General features: G+C 39.8%; 1 protein-coding gene and 1 non-coding gene across 2 annotated transcripts; one reads left to right on the top strand and one right to left on the bottom strand.

Moving 5' to 3' along the window:
* Positions 1 to 1448: 1448 nt before the first annotated feature.
* On the top strand, positions 1449 to 6023 carry LOC101300720 (sodium/hydrogen exchanger 7-like). The gene is made up of 14 exons (XM_004298591.1): positions 1449 to 1715; positions 2344 to 2394; positions 2505 to 2596; positions 2848 to 2925; positions 2992 to 3149; positions 3333 to 3434; positions 3508 to 3625; positions 4002 to 4054; positions 4129 to 4194; positions 4564 to 4608; positions 4719 to 4771; positions 4979 to 5163; positions 5608 to 5655; positions 5793 to 6023. The coding sequence occupies exons 1-14, from the start codon at positions 1526 to 1528 to the stop codon at positions 6021 to 6023; spliced, it is 1470 nt and encodes a 489-aa protein (XP_004298639.1). The 5' UTR covers positions 1449 to 1525.
* A 1726-nt stretch (positions 6024 to 7749) lies between these two features.
* On the bottom strand, positions 7750 to 9370 carry LOC101312051. The gene is made up of 2 exons (XR_184561.1): positions 9069 to 9370; positions 7750 to 7934 (listed from the first exon to the last, which is right to left on the bottom strand). It is a non-coding gene; the product is annotated as an uncharacterized LOC101312051 (transcript).
* Positions 9371 to 15331: the final 5961 nt, after the last annotated feature.

Genomic DNA, 15331 nt, shown 5'->3' with positions numbered 1-15331 from the left:
ACTGGACATATTTTTCAACTGGAAATTCTATTTAACACCCTCCCTCCCTCCCTCCCTCCCTCCTTCCTTAATCTCTTCAATCTCTTCTCTCTCCTCCTCCACCTCCTCCGCAACCACAACGCCACCACATCACTAGTTGGACCTTCAACAACACCGCAACAACAATACTAGTAACCAACCAACCACATCAACACCGTAATCAAACACACCGCAACCAGACCACCAGCAACCAACCACACCACCAGTAGCTCACCCCGCAGCTCCTCGACATCTCTCTCCCAACGCCAAAAACTCAAACCCACCTACCTCGCATCTCTCTCCCGAAGCCCAAAACTCAAACCCTCACAACAATCTTCTCCCTTCGCCGCCAACCAAACCCTAAACAACACCAACCATGAAGCCCTTCCGTTTTCCTCTTCAAACCCGTGCTAGACTTGAAATCTCAACCACTTCGAATCCCTAGTCAATAACCTCTTCTCGCTCGCCTCCCCTTCCTCTATATGAAATTGAAGCCATTTGTTTGATTGGAAACAGATTTGGGAATTGGGGATTTCAATCCCTAAAATTTCAGATTTGGGAATTGGAAGTGTTGAACGGTGAGCCACCAGAGGGAGTTTGTGCGGTTGGCGGCCAGAGATGGCACACCAACGCGTTGGGGATGGTGAGGAGGAGGGTGGTGTTGGAGTAGAGGAAGGCGCGGACGAGGTTGGGGTCAGAGACGTCAAGGCGGAGGGCGGCGAGGCTGAGAGAAGTGATGGTCGAGGCCATGCGCTCTGATAGCGGAGGGGTGGGGCAAGTGGCGACGGTAGAGGCGGAATAGGTGACGCCGATGGTGATAGATGAGGCGGCGTCCGGCGAGGAAGAGGAGGGTGATGAGAGAAACGGCGGAGAGAGAAAAGTGGGAAGCCATGGCTGGCTGATGAGTTTTAAATGTGAGAGAGAGAGAGGTGGGGTGTTAAATGAAATTTTCAGTTGAAAAATATGTCCAGTCAGTAACTTAACCATTGATTTAGACGGCCACTTAACGGATGGACCTAATTGTGTGATATTGGATAGTTAATGGAGTAATCGATTGAAATTGAAAGTTAATGGAGTAAACTGTCGAGCGCATGAAAGTTAATGGAGTGACCAGTAATTAATCCTATTATAATCTATGTGGCTGTCTATGTAATTACTCATTAGTTATGTACTATGATGTAAACCCTACCTCTATATAAAGAGGCTAATGAGAATAAATAAATAGACTTTTACCTCTTCTAACTATTCTCTTCGTGTCTTCTCTCTATCTTTTCTTTACTTTACAACATAGACCTAGTTACTGTGCAGAACTTCATAAAATTCGAGCACAGGTTAAAGGTGACCATTTACCTTGCCTTATTTCTACGTCTAAAAAGGATGCGGTGGTCTTATTTGTTCCTTTCATTCACTTTATTGCTTCGTCTGACGATCCGCACAAGTTTGAAACATAATTAACAATACATAACTACCCGGCGATTAAATTTCGCGGCCGAGATTGACACAAAAAATGGCGACGGTGACAGAATCGTTGCCGTTCAGCATATTGGAAGAAGACGAGAGCTCGTGTCCGTCGGACGCCGTGGCGTTCGTCGGAATGTGCTTGGTGTTAGGAATCGCATGCAGGCATGTGTTGCGTGGTACCAGAGTACCGTACACTGTCGCTCTTCTAATTCTCGGCGTTGCTATCGGTTCTGTAGGTCCGTTTCTTCTTCTTCGTCTTCTTCATCTTTCTGTGCTTTGCTCAATTTCATAGCATCAACATAATCATAGAGTAAAATTCTACTGTTCCTTATAGTTTATTTTACTGTAATCTTTTAGCTTAATTTGCTTGGTTCAGTGATCCGTTTCTGGAAAAAAGAGAGAGAGAGAGAGAGAGAGAGAGAGAGAGAGAGAGAGAGATTGTGTGTGTTCATGACTCTGTAGCATGTTTCTATTCTGTTTTCATTATTTTCCATTAGTAGAGGCTAGATGTTTTTATTTTCTTCTTCCTAGAGTAGCACTGTTGCCATGTGATGTAGTGAATATTTAAATGGTGGATACTAAGGTTGGAAATGTTGAAAAATGAGGGGCATTCGTTAACAGGTGAGAAATTTGCGGTGGCAGTTACTCTTTTTGTATTTTGGTTCTTTGTATTGGGGGTTGATGAAGTGATAAGGGGCAATAGTGGTGTCATGTTAAGTTATGAACAATGCTTATACATATAGAGAGTAAACGACATCTAGTATCATGAAGAATGGGGCGACATCTATTGTCATTAAGATGATCCATCAACTGTTTGTTTCGGTTAGTATTTTTTGAGTTAACTGATGATTGAGTAACATGCAGCATTCGGTACACACATTAATTTGGGCAAGATTGGGGAAGGCATTCGAATTTGTAAGTCCAACTACAACTTTACTGATATAGCATTTAATATTGTTTCTGTGCACTTGGTGATCAGTCTTATACACCTCTGATAGGCAGCATGATTTTATTTTACTTTGCAGGGGCAGCAATTGATCCTGACCTTCTATTGGCTGTTTTTCTTCCTGCCCTTCTTTTTGAGAGTTCATTTTCTATGGAAGTCCACCAAATAAAGGTTTCTTTTCTTGCTCATACAGGCATGTAACCCAATGACATTCATTCACAACTTTTTGGATATAGTTTTGTGTTGATGTACACTTAAGGACACTGCACAATAGCTAATGGTCAGAAACATATCTATAGCATAAGCAAAACAACCTCTATGCTATTCTTGCTTGTGATTTTGTGCAAACTTGCTGTTTGATTTGAAATTATGGTCAGACATGAAACAAACCTTCTGATGTTGTCCAATTTTTTTTCATGCAGAGGTGTATGGTTCAAATGATTATACTAGCTGGCCCAGGTGTTTTGATATCAACCTTCTGTCTTGGATCTGCTTTGAAGGTATTCTACACCTTGTTTAGGTTTTACTTTTGGTTTGTATATTTATGTTGTGGGATACTATTGCAGCTCACTTTCCCTTATGGCTGGACATGGAAAACATCATTGCTGTTGGGGGGACTTTTGAGCGCTACTGATCCCGTGGCTGTTGTTGCTCTATTGAAAGAGCTTGGTGCAAGCAAAAAACTGAGTACAATAATCGAAGGAGAGTCCATGATGAATGATGGGTATAGATTTTCAGTAATCTAGTACTATTTCTTGCCAGATGCTCTCTATTCTCTGTTAATTATATTTTCGTCAAGAAACCCAGGGTGGTTTAGGTGTGGAATTGTTGCTGTTTTCATTTTTTAAAGTTGTGTAATTATGCCTTTACATGTTTTCTCCCTGATTTTGTTTAATTTCATGTTCAGGATAGCAATTGTGGTTTATCAGCTATTCTATCAAATGGTCCTTGGAAAGAGCTATGACTGGGCGGCCATAATTAAATTTTTATCTGAAGTTGCATTTGGAGCATATGTCTCATATTTTCTTTTAGAAAAGAGGACTGATTTGTTCTGACTACATAACCCTTTTTAATTGGTCCAGTGTAGGTATTGGTCTCGCTTTTGGTGTAATATCTGTCCTGTGGCTTGGGTTCATTTTCAATGACACTGTGATAGAGATCACACTAACAGTGGCTGTGAGCTATGTGGCGTACTTCACTGTAAGTTCCTCTCCGATTTTGGGATGCTTCATTGATTATGTTCATACGATTATCATACATAATTTCTGTTCTGGTATGTCAAAATGTGTGTAAATGCTTGCCAAATCATAGATCTAGCAACCTGTCATAAAATGGATAGAGATGGTTCTGCTATTAGTTACCAGATGACTAGGTGGTTATTTCTAGTTTATGTCAGATCCTATACACACACACACACACACTCTGAACTAACCAGTGCCTGCAATAAGATGAGGTTTCAGTTACACTATGCTGAATCAGTGATTTGGTCCACTTTTTTAAAGAAATAATTAGTGGTTCCGTGCATATCTTTTATCATGGAGAAACTGAAGATCATTCTTTTTTCCTGGTGCAATAGGCTCAAGAGGGTGTTGCTGTGTCTGGTATTTTGACGGTGATGACTTTAGGAATGTAAGCTGAGTGGTGTGAAAGAATTTTGTTGCACAGTTTGAATACATCATCTTAATAATATATTCTTTGGACAGGTTTTATGCTGCGGTTGCAAAGACGGCTTTTACGGGTGAAAGCCAGCAAAGCTTACGTTATTTCTGGTATATCCTTTAGTTGTGGTTTTCAATTTGAAACCAAAAAGCCTGTTTAACTTATGAAACAAAGGGCCAATTTATATAATCATTATTAATTTCAAAATCAGAAAGACACTGATTGTCAATCAAAATAAAGTAGCCTGTTTGATTTATGAAAACAAAGGCTCAGGTGATCAGTGGATCCTTATTCTTCTTTTTTATTACTAAAAAACAGAGAGCAATGGATCAGTATGAATTGTTCATTTCTATGAAAAGAACTAATTTAACCTGGAGACTATTGGAGTATTCTTGTAAGTTGTATATGAATTATGCACATTGAAACTGGAAGTGCTAATTTAATGATGATGTGCTCATATTCTATGCATCTTTTGGCAGGGAATTGATTGCCTACATTGCTAATACATTAATTTTCATATTGAGGTAAGATGAATTTTATTTGGTAGCAGTGAAAGTGGAAACAGCATAACTAACTCTCATGCCTTATACATTAGCTGCATACATTAAAATGCTACTTCTCTTTTCTATTTCAGCGGAGTTATTATCACTGAAGGTGTTATAGATGGTGATGATATTTTGGGAAATGGTAAATGCTCACTATTCTTATTGCTATATACACACGAGACACACACACACACACATTTTGTATCTTTAATGTTTTGCATAATTGGATGCTAGTCTGTTTCAAATTTAAGATTATTTATTTTCATGTAGTATTTCACCCTTTTTCCCTTGATGTATTCTTGTCCTCCAAACCACCAAATTTCTGTAAATCTAACTAGTTTTATTACAGGAAGATCTTGGGCCTACCTTGTTCTACTGTATGTTTATGTACAAATTTCGTGGGTCATAGTTGTTGGAGTATCATTCCCCTTTCTTCGGTATTTTGGCTATGGTTTAGATTGGAAGGAGGCTATAATCCTCATATGGTCAGGTCTGCGAGGTGCTGTAGCATTGTCACTTTCACTATCCGTTAAGGTAAGCTAAGACTAATTTGCATTTGTACTAGGGAAATATTAATTTTTACCCTAGTTGGTTTTTGACCCAATTCGCATTAGTGCCCTCTAATTACTGGTTAGAAGTGCAAAGGTTTTTTTTAGTTTGGGGGGGGGGGGGGGATGGGAATAAAACGAAGAAAATCCCCTTGTGTTCATTTCATTTCTTCTATTGACTTGGATGGTGCATTACAAAGCAATCCCAATATAGCAGCATCCACTGTGCAAAACTTTCATTGTTCACGATTTTAAGGAGGAAATATTCAATTTCTCTGTCAAGCATCAAGTGATTTTGGTAGTCTGTCAATATTTCCATTCTTTTTCATCGTTCACGATTTTAAGTAGGAAATATTCAATTTCTCTGTCAAGCATCAAGTGATTTTGGTAGTCTGTCAATCTTTCCATTCTTTTACTTTTGTTTCTGCAGCGTACTAGTGACAGTTCTACGCTTCTCAGTTCCGACACAGGAGTCCAGGTATATATTTGGAATTTCATGCTCACGCACACAAATTTATATATGTTCTGTATGATAGGTTTGCAAGAAAAATTTATTGATTCTTGGTCACCAGATTAAGGATGAGTTGCTGATATATTTTGGTTTCAAATGTGCAGTTTGTTTTCTTCACTGGTGGAATTTTCTTCTTGACAGTTATTGTGAATGGTTCAACCGCGCAATTCCTTTTAAAATTTCTAGCAATGTATAGGCCATCAGCAGCTAAGGTGAGAATTCTACAATTTACTCTGGATTGTCTACACACTCCAACTTTTTGTCATGTGTCTAAAACCCTTTCAAATATATATTATAACTTCGACGTTAGTGACTTCTGCACCATTTTTTCATGATCACAATTGGAGGCTACAATCTCAAACTTGAAAACAGATTATTTTTGGTCTTAGCTTTTAGCAAAACCAAGATGTACAAGTCAGTTTAGACAACATTGTATCAGTGACCTAAAATTGATCCTCACATTCTCTTGAGTAAACAAAGCTAAGGTTCAACCCTTGAATAGGATATGATCTCAAACTTTCTGTTACATATGCAAGAGTGTATGGTACTAATCTGCTCAACTTTTAGTTATGGGTACTAGAATTTAGTAGCTTCAAGCAATGCCAGGCATCACCAATACCAACTTTTGAAATTTATTTCAGCTTGGGTTTCTCTAACACTCGATATGTGTCCCATAATATTTCTAAAATTTTCAGTCACATGCCAAACGGGACCATATCAATGTTTCGGAAAAAGCTTCCCTCTATCTAATTCCTATTGAAGAACTTTGTCCAGCTTCATTATGTAGACTAGCATGCCCAACTGCATGGCTTTCAACTTCATATAAACCTTCTGATGTGTATATTGTGGTGGTTTACCACCACATAGGAATTGTGGAAGATTGTCAGAACATCGTTAGAAACCTTGGATATATATGTCATCACAAATGCAACGATCGCACGGTAATCTCGAGAAGGGCATAGGTGTGACCACAAATCTTCAAGCGCTCTTCTTCTGTCTGGGTGCCTCAAAGGACTATCTTAAGGACGTGAAAGAGTTGAAGGGGATTCTTGACAAATTTCTTATGCAAATTCCAGTTGGAGGGGACCAGAACATAATAGATCGTGTAAACCGGTTGAAGGCCTTTCTGTCAGATAGTTGTTTGAAGCATACTCCAACCGTAGCCACGAGGTCATGTCTGTTTCCTCTTGGAAACCCTGACCATGTCAAACTTATCTTCAATTATCCGACTGCTTGGAATGATGAGGAATGTATGCGTTTTCTTGCAAATATGCATAGGCTCTGCACTGATCGATGCAATAACACCGGCGGTCTAATTTTGCAAGTAATCCTTATTTCAGAGCAAAACTCAAGAATTGCTACTCAAGTTGGAACAGTAAACTGACATCCCTAACTTTGATCGAAGTACCATATAGGAACACTTCGATTAAAGTTGAGGATGTCAGTTTACTATTCCAACTTGAGTAGCAATTCTTGAGTTTTGCTCTGAAATGAGGATTACTTGCTAAATTAGACCGCCGGTTGTTATTGCATCGATCAGTGCAGAGCCTATGCATATTTGCAAGAAAACGCAAACATTCCTCATCATTCCAAGCAGTCGGATAATTGAAGATAAGTTTGACATGGTCAAGGTTTCCGAGAGGAAACAGACATGACCTCGTGGCTACGGTTGGAGTAGGCTTCAAACAACTATATGACAGAAAGGCCTTCAACCGGTTCACACAATCTATTATGTTCTAGTCCCCTCCGACTGGAATTTGCACAAGAAATTTGTCAAGAATCCCCTTCAACTCTTTCACGTCCTTAAGATAGTCTTTTGAGGCGCCTAGACAGAAGAAGAGCGCTTGAAGATTTGTGGTCACACCTATACTCTTCTCGAGATTACTGTGCGATCGTTGCATTTGTGATGACATATATCCAAGGTTTCTAACGGTGTTCTTGACGATCTTCCACAATTGCTCATCCGAGACACGACCCTTAAGAGGATTAGCATGTGCATTGAGCCATACTCGAGAGTCTCTTACGATATTATCGAAGATAAGCACATGAAACCCACCGAATGGAATGTACAGTTGCGGACGCATGAAAACATTAGAGTCGAGCCTCCTCAGACCGGTCCAACATGCAGACGTCTTCCTTCTCTTATTAATTGTCACACCTCCCGCTTGACTTCTGCTAGGTAAAGAACCTCCTACATTTTCTTCTTCACCCAAAGATAAACCCTAAGACTCATCATGCAAACTCATCTGCAAAAACAAATATATAGACCAGCAAAATAAGCAAATAAAGATTGGAACTGGATATGCATGTATACAACAATGTCAACAACAATTCAGTTGGTATCCTAAATTCAAACATTAGGGTATTACTTCTGCAAGATTGCAATTTTTACAGTAAGATTGAGCAGAGACATAATGCAACAACTTTTAGTAACTTCAAAAACAAATTTTCACAGTAAAATACTGTTAGCATGAAAACAGCAAAGAGAAACCAAGAGAACTTGGCCAGATCCAATTACGGCCGAAAAGAAAAGAGTCGCATATGAAGTGTAAACCAGTCAGAATTTCTCGGTCACTAAAAAGTGAAGACCACTAACACTAAAAAGTTTATATTCCTGGACCAAGTATTGTTATGGTTCACTTCATCTATATATGCTTCTCGGTCACCAGCCTGTTCCATTTCCCCCCTTTTCTTTACTGAAGCAAAAAAGATACGAGACACACGAAAAAACAAAAACAAAAAAGAAAACGAAGTGCCGAAACTTATCAATATAAATGGGCCTTATAATAGAACGGAGACAGTATTCAATGACCCATTTCATCTCAAGATGATTCCATTAACAAAGAGTCAAAGACTAAAAGATCTAGTACTAGAGAAACGACCATAAAATAGAATCATACTGAGAAGTTAAGTTGCCAGCCACCATCCTGAAACATTGTCCAAAAAACTACTGCAAAATCTATCCCTGGATGGTTTCGACCAAAACCCATTGGCTGTACAGAGAAACGAGAAAATTCATGGATGATAAATCCCTCAACAGCAGCAAACCCATATCCATACAGTTTCCAACAAAAGCAGAAAACGTTTTCACCACCCACATATAAATCCCTCAACAGCAGCAAACCCATATCCATACACTCCAATGTTAGCTGAGGCATGGCCATCTTGAGCCGAAAAGAAAAGAGTCACATATGAAAACCAACAGAATCGAATATAAGAAAAGAGTGAAAAGAGAAGCAACACGAAGCAGAGTCGCATAAAAAAATTAGAGAGCGAGCAGCAACACGAAGCAGAATCGAACCAAATCGAATTGAAAACCAACAGTGAGAGCGAGAAATAGCATGTATGGTCCAATAGAACAAAGAAGAGAGTGGTTTTACCTTATCAGAGTCGAAGTGTTGAATCCAGTTTCTTCGATCTCAAAGACTTCCGAGTAGGAGATCGATCAGTTTCTGATTGTGAAGAAAGTCAGAAACACCAGAGTCGAACACCAACATGGCAAACACAAACCCATTCTAACCTAACCTCTTCCTTTACTTTTTATTCTTTTATGAATTTTTTTTGTCTTAACAGGTTCCGACGGGCTCCAACGGGCTCGGCCCGCACGACCCGTTAATTGACGGGTTTCTGACAGGCGGGTTTCTAGACAATTATTGTCCAGTAAAATATTAATTTTAGGTGTAAACAATATCTTTGACCTTTTGTGAGATCAATAATCAGATGGCTCTTCTTCCGATTCAGATACGTCGTCTTCGTCCTCTTCTTCTGCATTTGCTCTCTTCATCTTCATTCTTTTTTCACGGTGACGCTGGCAGTCTTTTTCCTTGTCTTCCTTGTCTGTCTTCTTCACCTCTTCCCTAAGCCTCTTATAATATTGTTCTTTCTTGTCTGCAACAAAAAGAACGTATACATCAGGAAACTAAACCAAGCAGCTGCGAAACACATTCCAGTTCATGCACAACATATTCAGGTGATTAAAACTTGTTCTATATTTATTCAACCTGAGCCAACGATAGGAAACAGCACTTTACTAAAACCCAACCTCACATTTATATAGAAGCTCACACACTCAATTGTAGTGGAATCAACCCAGTGGCGGAGCCAGGATGAGAATGTCACCTGGGCTAATTGTAGCATACAAAAAATTTTGTTCGACAATGTGAGAAATTTTAGTTAATTAATAAAGGACACACATACATAGGGGGGACGTAGTAAGCCTTACCCTTAAACGCACAAATAAGAACTAACTAAACTTTACTCTACGAGGCCCCAAAGCTTCAAAATCATTAATCACCGCCTCATTGTCAACCGCTTCAGCAAATTCAACCGCTTGAGCACTCTTTTTACTAAACCATGTACTTATTATATCTTTTGATCTAGGCCTTTTAACACAATCAATGTGTTCATCAGACATTATGTAAAATTCATCAACATATCATCTTCTATTTCTGTCAAACAAAAATGGATGTGCCTTCCATAAATATCAACTAATCAACAATTCAACATCAAGCTTTAATCTTAACCAAAAATATAAATATATGTCTGTCAAAGCATGCCAAACAAACATATAGTTAAGTAGTTAACTGAATTCTATTCCCTATTCCAGTATTCCCTATTGAATTTTATTCCCTAATTTAGTAAAACAACAATCAAATTTAGGCAAAGAACAAGTCAAACAACAATCAAAATTTAGTAATCCCTATTCCCTAATGAATTTCTATAGTTTGATTCAAATAATCAAAGTTTAGGCAAAGAGCCATTAGTCAATAGCCATACCTGAGGTCTGAGGATTGAGGAAGACATGAAGGCAGGAAGTAGGGATCGGGGACTACCGGACTGAGAATCTGGGATGGGCATCGGCAGGAGCGACGGCCAAGGGCTGAAGGACGACGGGTGGCGAGAGCGACGGGAGGTGAGAGCGACGACCAAGGGCCAATCTACGATGGGCAAAGGATTTGGGGCTTTGGGCGTGGCTGTGAGTAGTGAGTAGTGAGAATGAGAAGTTGAGAACGATGGGTAAAGGGGATTTTGGTATATTTAGGGTATATTTGGATTTTTTTATTTTTATATAGAAGTTGGTTTTTTTTTTGGGCTTCAACTTCACCTGGGCTGGGCTCCGCCCTGAATCAACCAATTATTTCAGCGCACCTTCGGGATTCATTTTTTCAAAATTCAGCCATCATGAATGCTGGGATCACTGGGAGCAGCCAACCTTGCAAGCAGCACCAACCCCCAAAAGCAGATTTTGCGGTTCTCTAAGACATGTGGTTAATTAGATATGAACATGTAGCTTCACAATCACCAAAAGATGGAATTTTGTAAACACAATTGAAATATAAACTGCAAACCGTCTAATCAAAACAAGAAAAGTACCAGATAACAATACAGATTTCAAGTCTACCTGTTGATACTCCACAACCCAGAAGGCCTGCAGCCTTGGTTAGAGGTATTCCAGAATCAATCTTTGTGACATGGGCTATGTATATATGTCACTGTATACTAAATAAAACGAGACACACATAGGAAATGGTATATATTTCAAGAGAACAAATCAAGTAGCAATTTATTATTACTCAAACAGGTAAATAATACAATAGCGGTCTCAACAGATTTGGACTACATATCAGACATTCTGCAATGGATTACACAGAGCTCACATTCCTGCTGCACAATTGATCACCTCGAAGGCGTCCTCATCAAGCGGAAATGATCCACTTGAGACTGAAGTGGCGCAGAAGTGATCGGTGGTGCGGTTGAGTACAAACTTGGCCCAGACAATGGTGCCATAAGCGTCCCACAGCAAAGCTAACTTGTGGGGGTCTTGGTTTCCGATTTGGAACAAGAATGCCTCGTAATATGATGGCATATACTCAACTGGGTCAGGCCTGAAAATAAATGGGAGGACTTTTCCATCGGTAGGGAGGCCCTCAACAGGTTTGGGGAGCCATTGACACCGCTCAATATCGAATACATAAATCCCAGGAACATCCTCTTCTTCCAGGCGTGTAGGATCCTGATGGCAAAAGGAAAACAAGTACCGGTCGTCGTAAAGCACGACTCCCGCAGACCACTTGCCACGGTAGTAGTCAGTAAGGACATCCCACCGTCTTGATTCGAAATCAAAACCAAGCATCCGATTGGCACCTTCCACGCCCCCTTGCTCGGTGTAGATGAAAAGCGTTTTGCTAGTAACACCAAGAAGACGTGGTTGTTTGCTGCTTGGCGGGGATACCAACTTCTCAGTGAAAGTTCCATGAGGAGAGAATCGATATATATTGTATCCCACCGTGTAAATATTACCGTCGGGGCCAACAGCTGCTCCGCCAGCTTGATAGTTCATCAAATACACGTTGCCGCCGCCCAGCCGCCATCCCCCTCCGCCCAGATCTAAGAGTCGATAACCAACCCGTTCAGCATCTGGTGGATATAGTTCACCATCACCACCAATGAGGTATATAGTGGAGTTTAGGACGACAAGGCTGCTTGAACCCAGGCAAGGTTCCTCATCTTCACGTACCCAACAGAGGCGTCTTACTCTGTCATGATCAGATTTACATCCGATCATCGTGTTGTCGTCATCGACGTCGATCGCCGACTTCTCCTCAATCACGTACCAGTAATTGCCTTCCAGGCCAGATACCCTTACGACTATGTCCTTGTCCTTGCCGCTGTCTCCTGCCATCCTAGTTTGTCGAATAGATCAAGGCTTTGGTTCCTCCCTTTTGTTTCTCTTTGGCGGTCGTCTATCTCTAAATATACACAGACAGGGCACGGGCCATTCATACCTTGGGCTTGGGTTTGTGCTTGTGGGCTCTCTAGTAGGTTCCTATTATAGGTTATTTTCCAAGACACGTTATTAATGTTCATATTATTACTGAACCATTTTACTGTAAGCTAAATAGTCAGTAAATAGAATTATACAAAAGTGTCTGCTTCTCTCAAAGTTAGTATCAAGAAACAACGGTAGCTCAATGTTTGACGAGAAGCAAACTTTATAATCGCCTCATCTTTGTTTCTTTTTTTTCTTTCTAATTTCAGTTAAAACGTTAACAGAGAGTTAGTCGAAATCCATAATCGACTCACACATGTTGCCACGTCACTAGAGTGAATTTTTACCCTGTAAATGGAAGAATTTTCGACTGTAAAAGTGAAAGGTGAGTGAACGTTTCGTGTTCGTGGGGTTACTTTTCAAATTCCAAGACTCCCTTTTGAGAGACTTGGGCACAATAACAGAGGAGAACAAAAACGTAAACGTGAAGAAATCTCAGAGTTTGTGCTTTATTTGGGCCGGGCCGGGCCAGGCCAGGTGTAGTGAAGTACAAAAACATTAACCATTGTTAGCCTGAAAAGTCCAAAAGCTAATGGGCCTAATAATCGAAAAAGGAGAGATCAACTTGAATGCTTTGAATTGGAAGCAGTAGTAATGCTATTTTCTTCAGCTTCACTGTCACCGTGATTTCCAGCCTCAATGTGGTGTCCAGACTAGTCAACAGCCTCATGTGCCTCCCTTAGCTAGTTTCATGTTGTGCTCCGAATATAGTTCAGTGAAGATTCCGGCCAATAGAATCTTTGACATCTCCACTGCAACCTCCTGGAAAGTTTTGCAACTGTAGCCATATTGTTTCCAAGTTCTTGTTCACTGAGAATAGAAAAACGAAGATTGATGAGATGAGATCCCGGAAAATAGGAAATGTAAAGGCTATCATGCTGACACGAACGCTATCTTAAGACAATCAAAATGTTTATAAAGTACCTTCCATCTAATGCGGCATAGAGTTGCACCAATTCATCCAGCGGGCACAGCACTTCTCTGGATAACTTAACTTCTTCTTTGTCAAGGCCAGACCATGCATGCAGCAGCCAATAGCCGGATAATCTTCTCCACATCCAACTGAAAAGAACGTCAAGGAAAAATTCAATACAATGAATCGCTGGCTAATCTGAACCATGTAAGACCTAAGCTAGTATTACCTTTATTGGTGAGGCATCTGAAAATATATTGCATTGTTCTCTTCCTTTTGTTGGTTTAAACCCTTTAAATATTTCCCACAAGGGATCAAAATCCATTGGGAAGTTACTTCTGTTCCAATGCCGAAGGATTTCAGTGGTGTGTGTTTGCCCTTCTGAAGAAGAAGGAACCATAGAGTGTTCTGGAAACAGAGACCTACATGCATAAGTTAGACTTCATGTTGATGAAAATGACATCTGACGAGAAGAACCTTGAACAATCAATCCCAAAACTTGCAACCACCAAAGGATTGCGGATCTCCTTAAAAGCCCGAGCTACCAAATCAACATGCCTACTAAGAGAATCACTTAAAGATGCAATTCCCCTAAGGGCATAGCAAAACCCTAAACCCTCCTCAGCAAATCCAACAGAATATCAAAACCCATCCCAAAATTCAAATGAAGCAAACATAACACAGAAACCAATCTCCGTGTCAGTAGCGAGTAATGCAACTTCCAACTACTCTTGGTAAACTTTTTAGTCCATTCAGTCATCTTCATCTCATTAAAAATAAATTCCCGGACCACATCAGTCAGAAACTGAAGGATGCATTCAAAAGACATTCGAACATCATCCACTATTACTTGGTAATGTTCCTCCTTATATATCACCCTTTCAACAAAACAAGATCTTGTAGTGATTACATAACCTTGAAAGCAACATATCAGAAACAGAAGGCAATCTACAAGATACAAGAAGCAATCAGGTGAAGTACTGTAGCAACGTAAACTCCAATTCTCCCTATATGTTTCAAACAATGCATCATGGAACCTCCACAAAAGAGAAACCTCTCTTGGTTCATGACTGATATTTCCGAGTAAAGAGCCTTCAGAAAAGTCTGACTCTCTTTTCTCTACAAGAGTGTCATGATGCAACCTCCACAAAAGAGAAACCTCTCTTGGTTCATGACTGATATTTGCAAGTAAAGAGCCTTCAGAAAAGTCTGACTCTCTTTTCTCTACAAGAGTGTCAGGCGCCACAGATTCTAGAACTGTTGCATTTTTAGGCTGCTCAGTGTTATAACCTTCTGGAAGATTTTTTTCATTAAAAAAAAAAAAGCCACATATTTCTTACCGAGAACAATCATCACGGATCAAAACAACTTGATCTGCACCAAAGCCACCCATATTTCCGGAAATAATCCCACCACTTCTGAGAATTTTTTTGAATAGCTTTTCATCATCACCAGAATAAAGTATAATCGGAGCCTCCCCATTTATCATACTCGTTTCTGGATTTAACACATCAATATAGAGGGGGAAAAACAATAAATCAGTTCAACAGTACTTTGTAACAACTTCAGTATTCCATCATGGCTTCGGAAGTTTTGTGTCAGATGAAATATGTCTGAGATTTGACCTTTTTCTTTCCTATAGTCATGTTTTTTGCTTCATGATTCCAATACAAACTTCTTGTAAAAGAGATGTCGTATATCTTGGAATCTAAAATCAATACCCCTTGCTATAGTCTGGGCTGTATCTCCAGAAAAAACGAAACCCTCTTCAACATTGCTGCAGACATATTTAAACAGATAGGAAATGGTATATCTTTGTGACATGGGCTATGTATATATATCACTGTATACTAAATAAAACGAGACACAGATAGGAAATGGTATATCTTTCAAGAGAACAA

The sequence above is a fragment of the Fragaria vesca genome, linkage group LG4 (genome assembly GCF_000184155.1).
Source record: "Fragaria vesca subsp. vesca linkage group LG4, FraVesHawaii_1.0, whole genome shotgun sequence".
NCBI classification, from domain to species: domain Eukaryota; kingdom Viridiplantae; phylum Streptophyta; class Magnoliopsida; order Rosales; family Rosaceae; genus Fragaria; species Fragaria vesca.
This window is presented reverse-complemented; position numbering and strand designations above follow the sequence as displayed.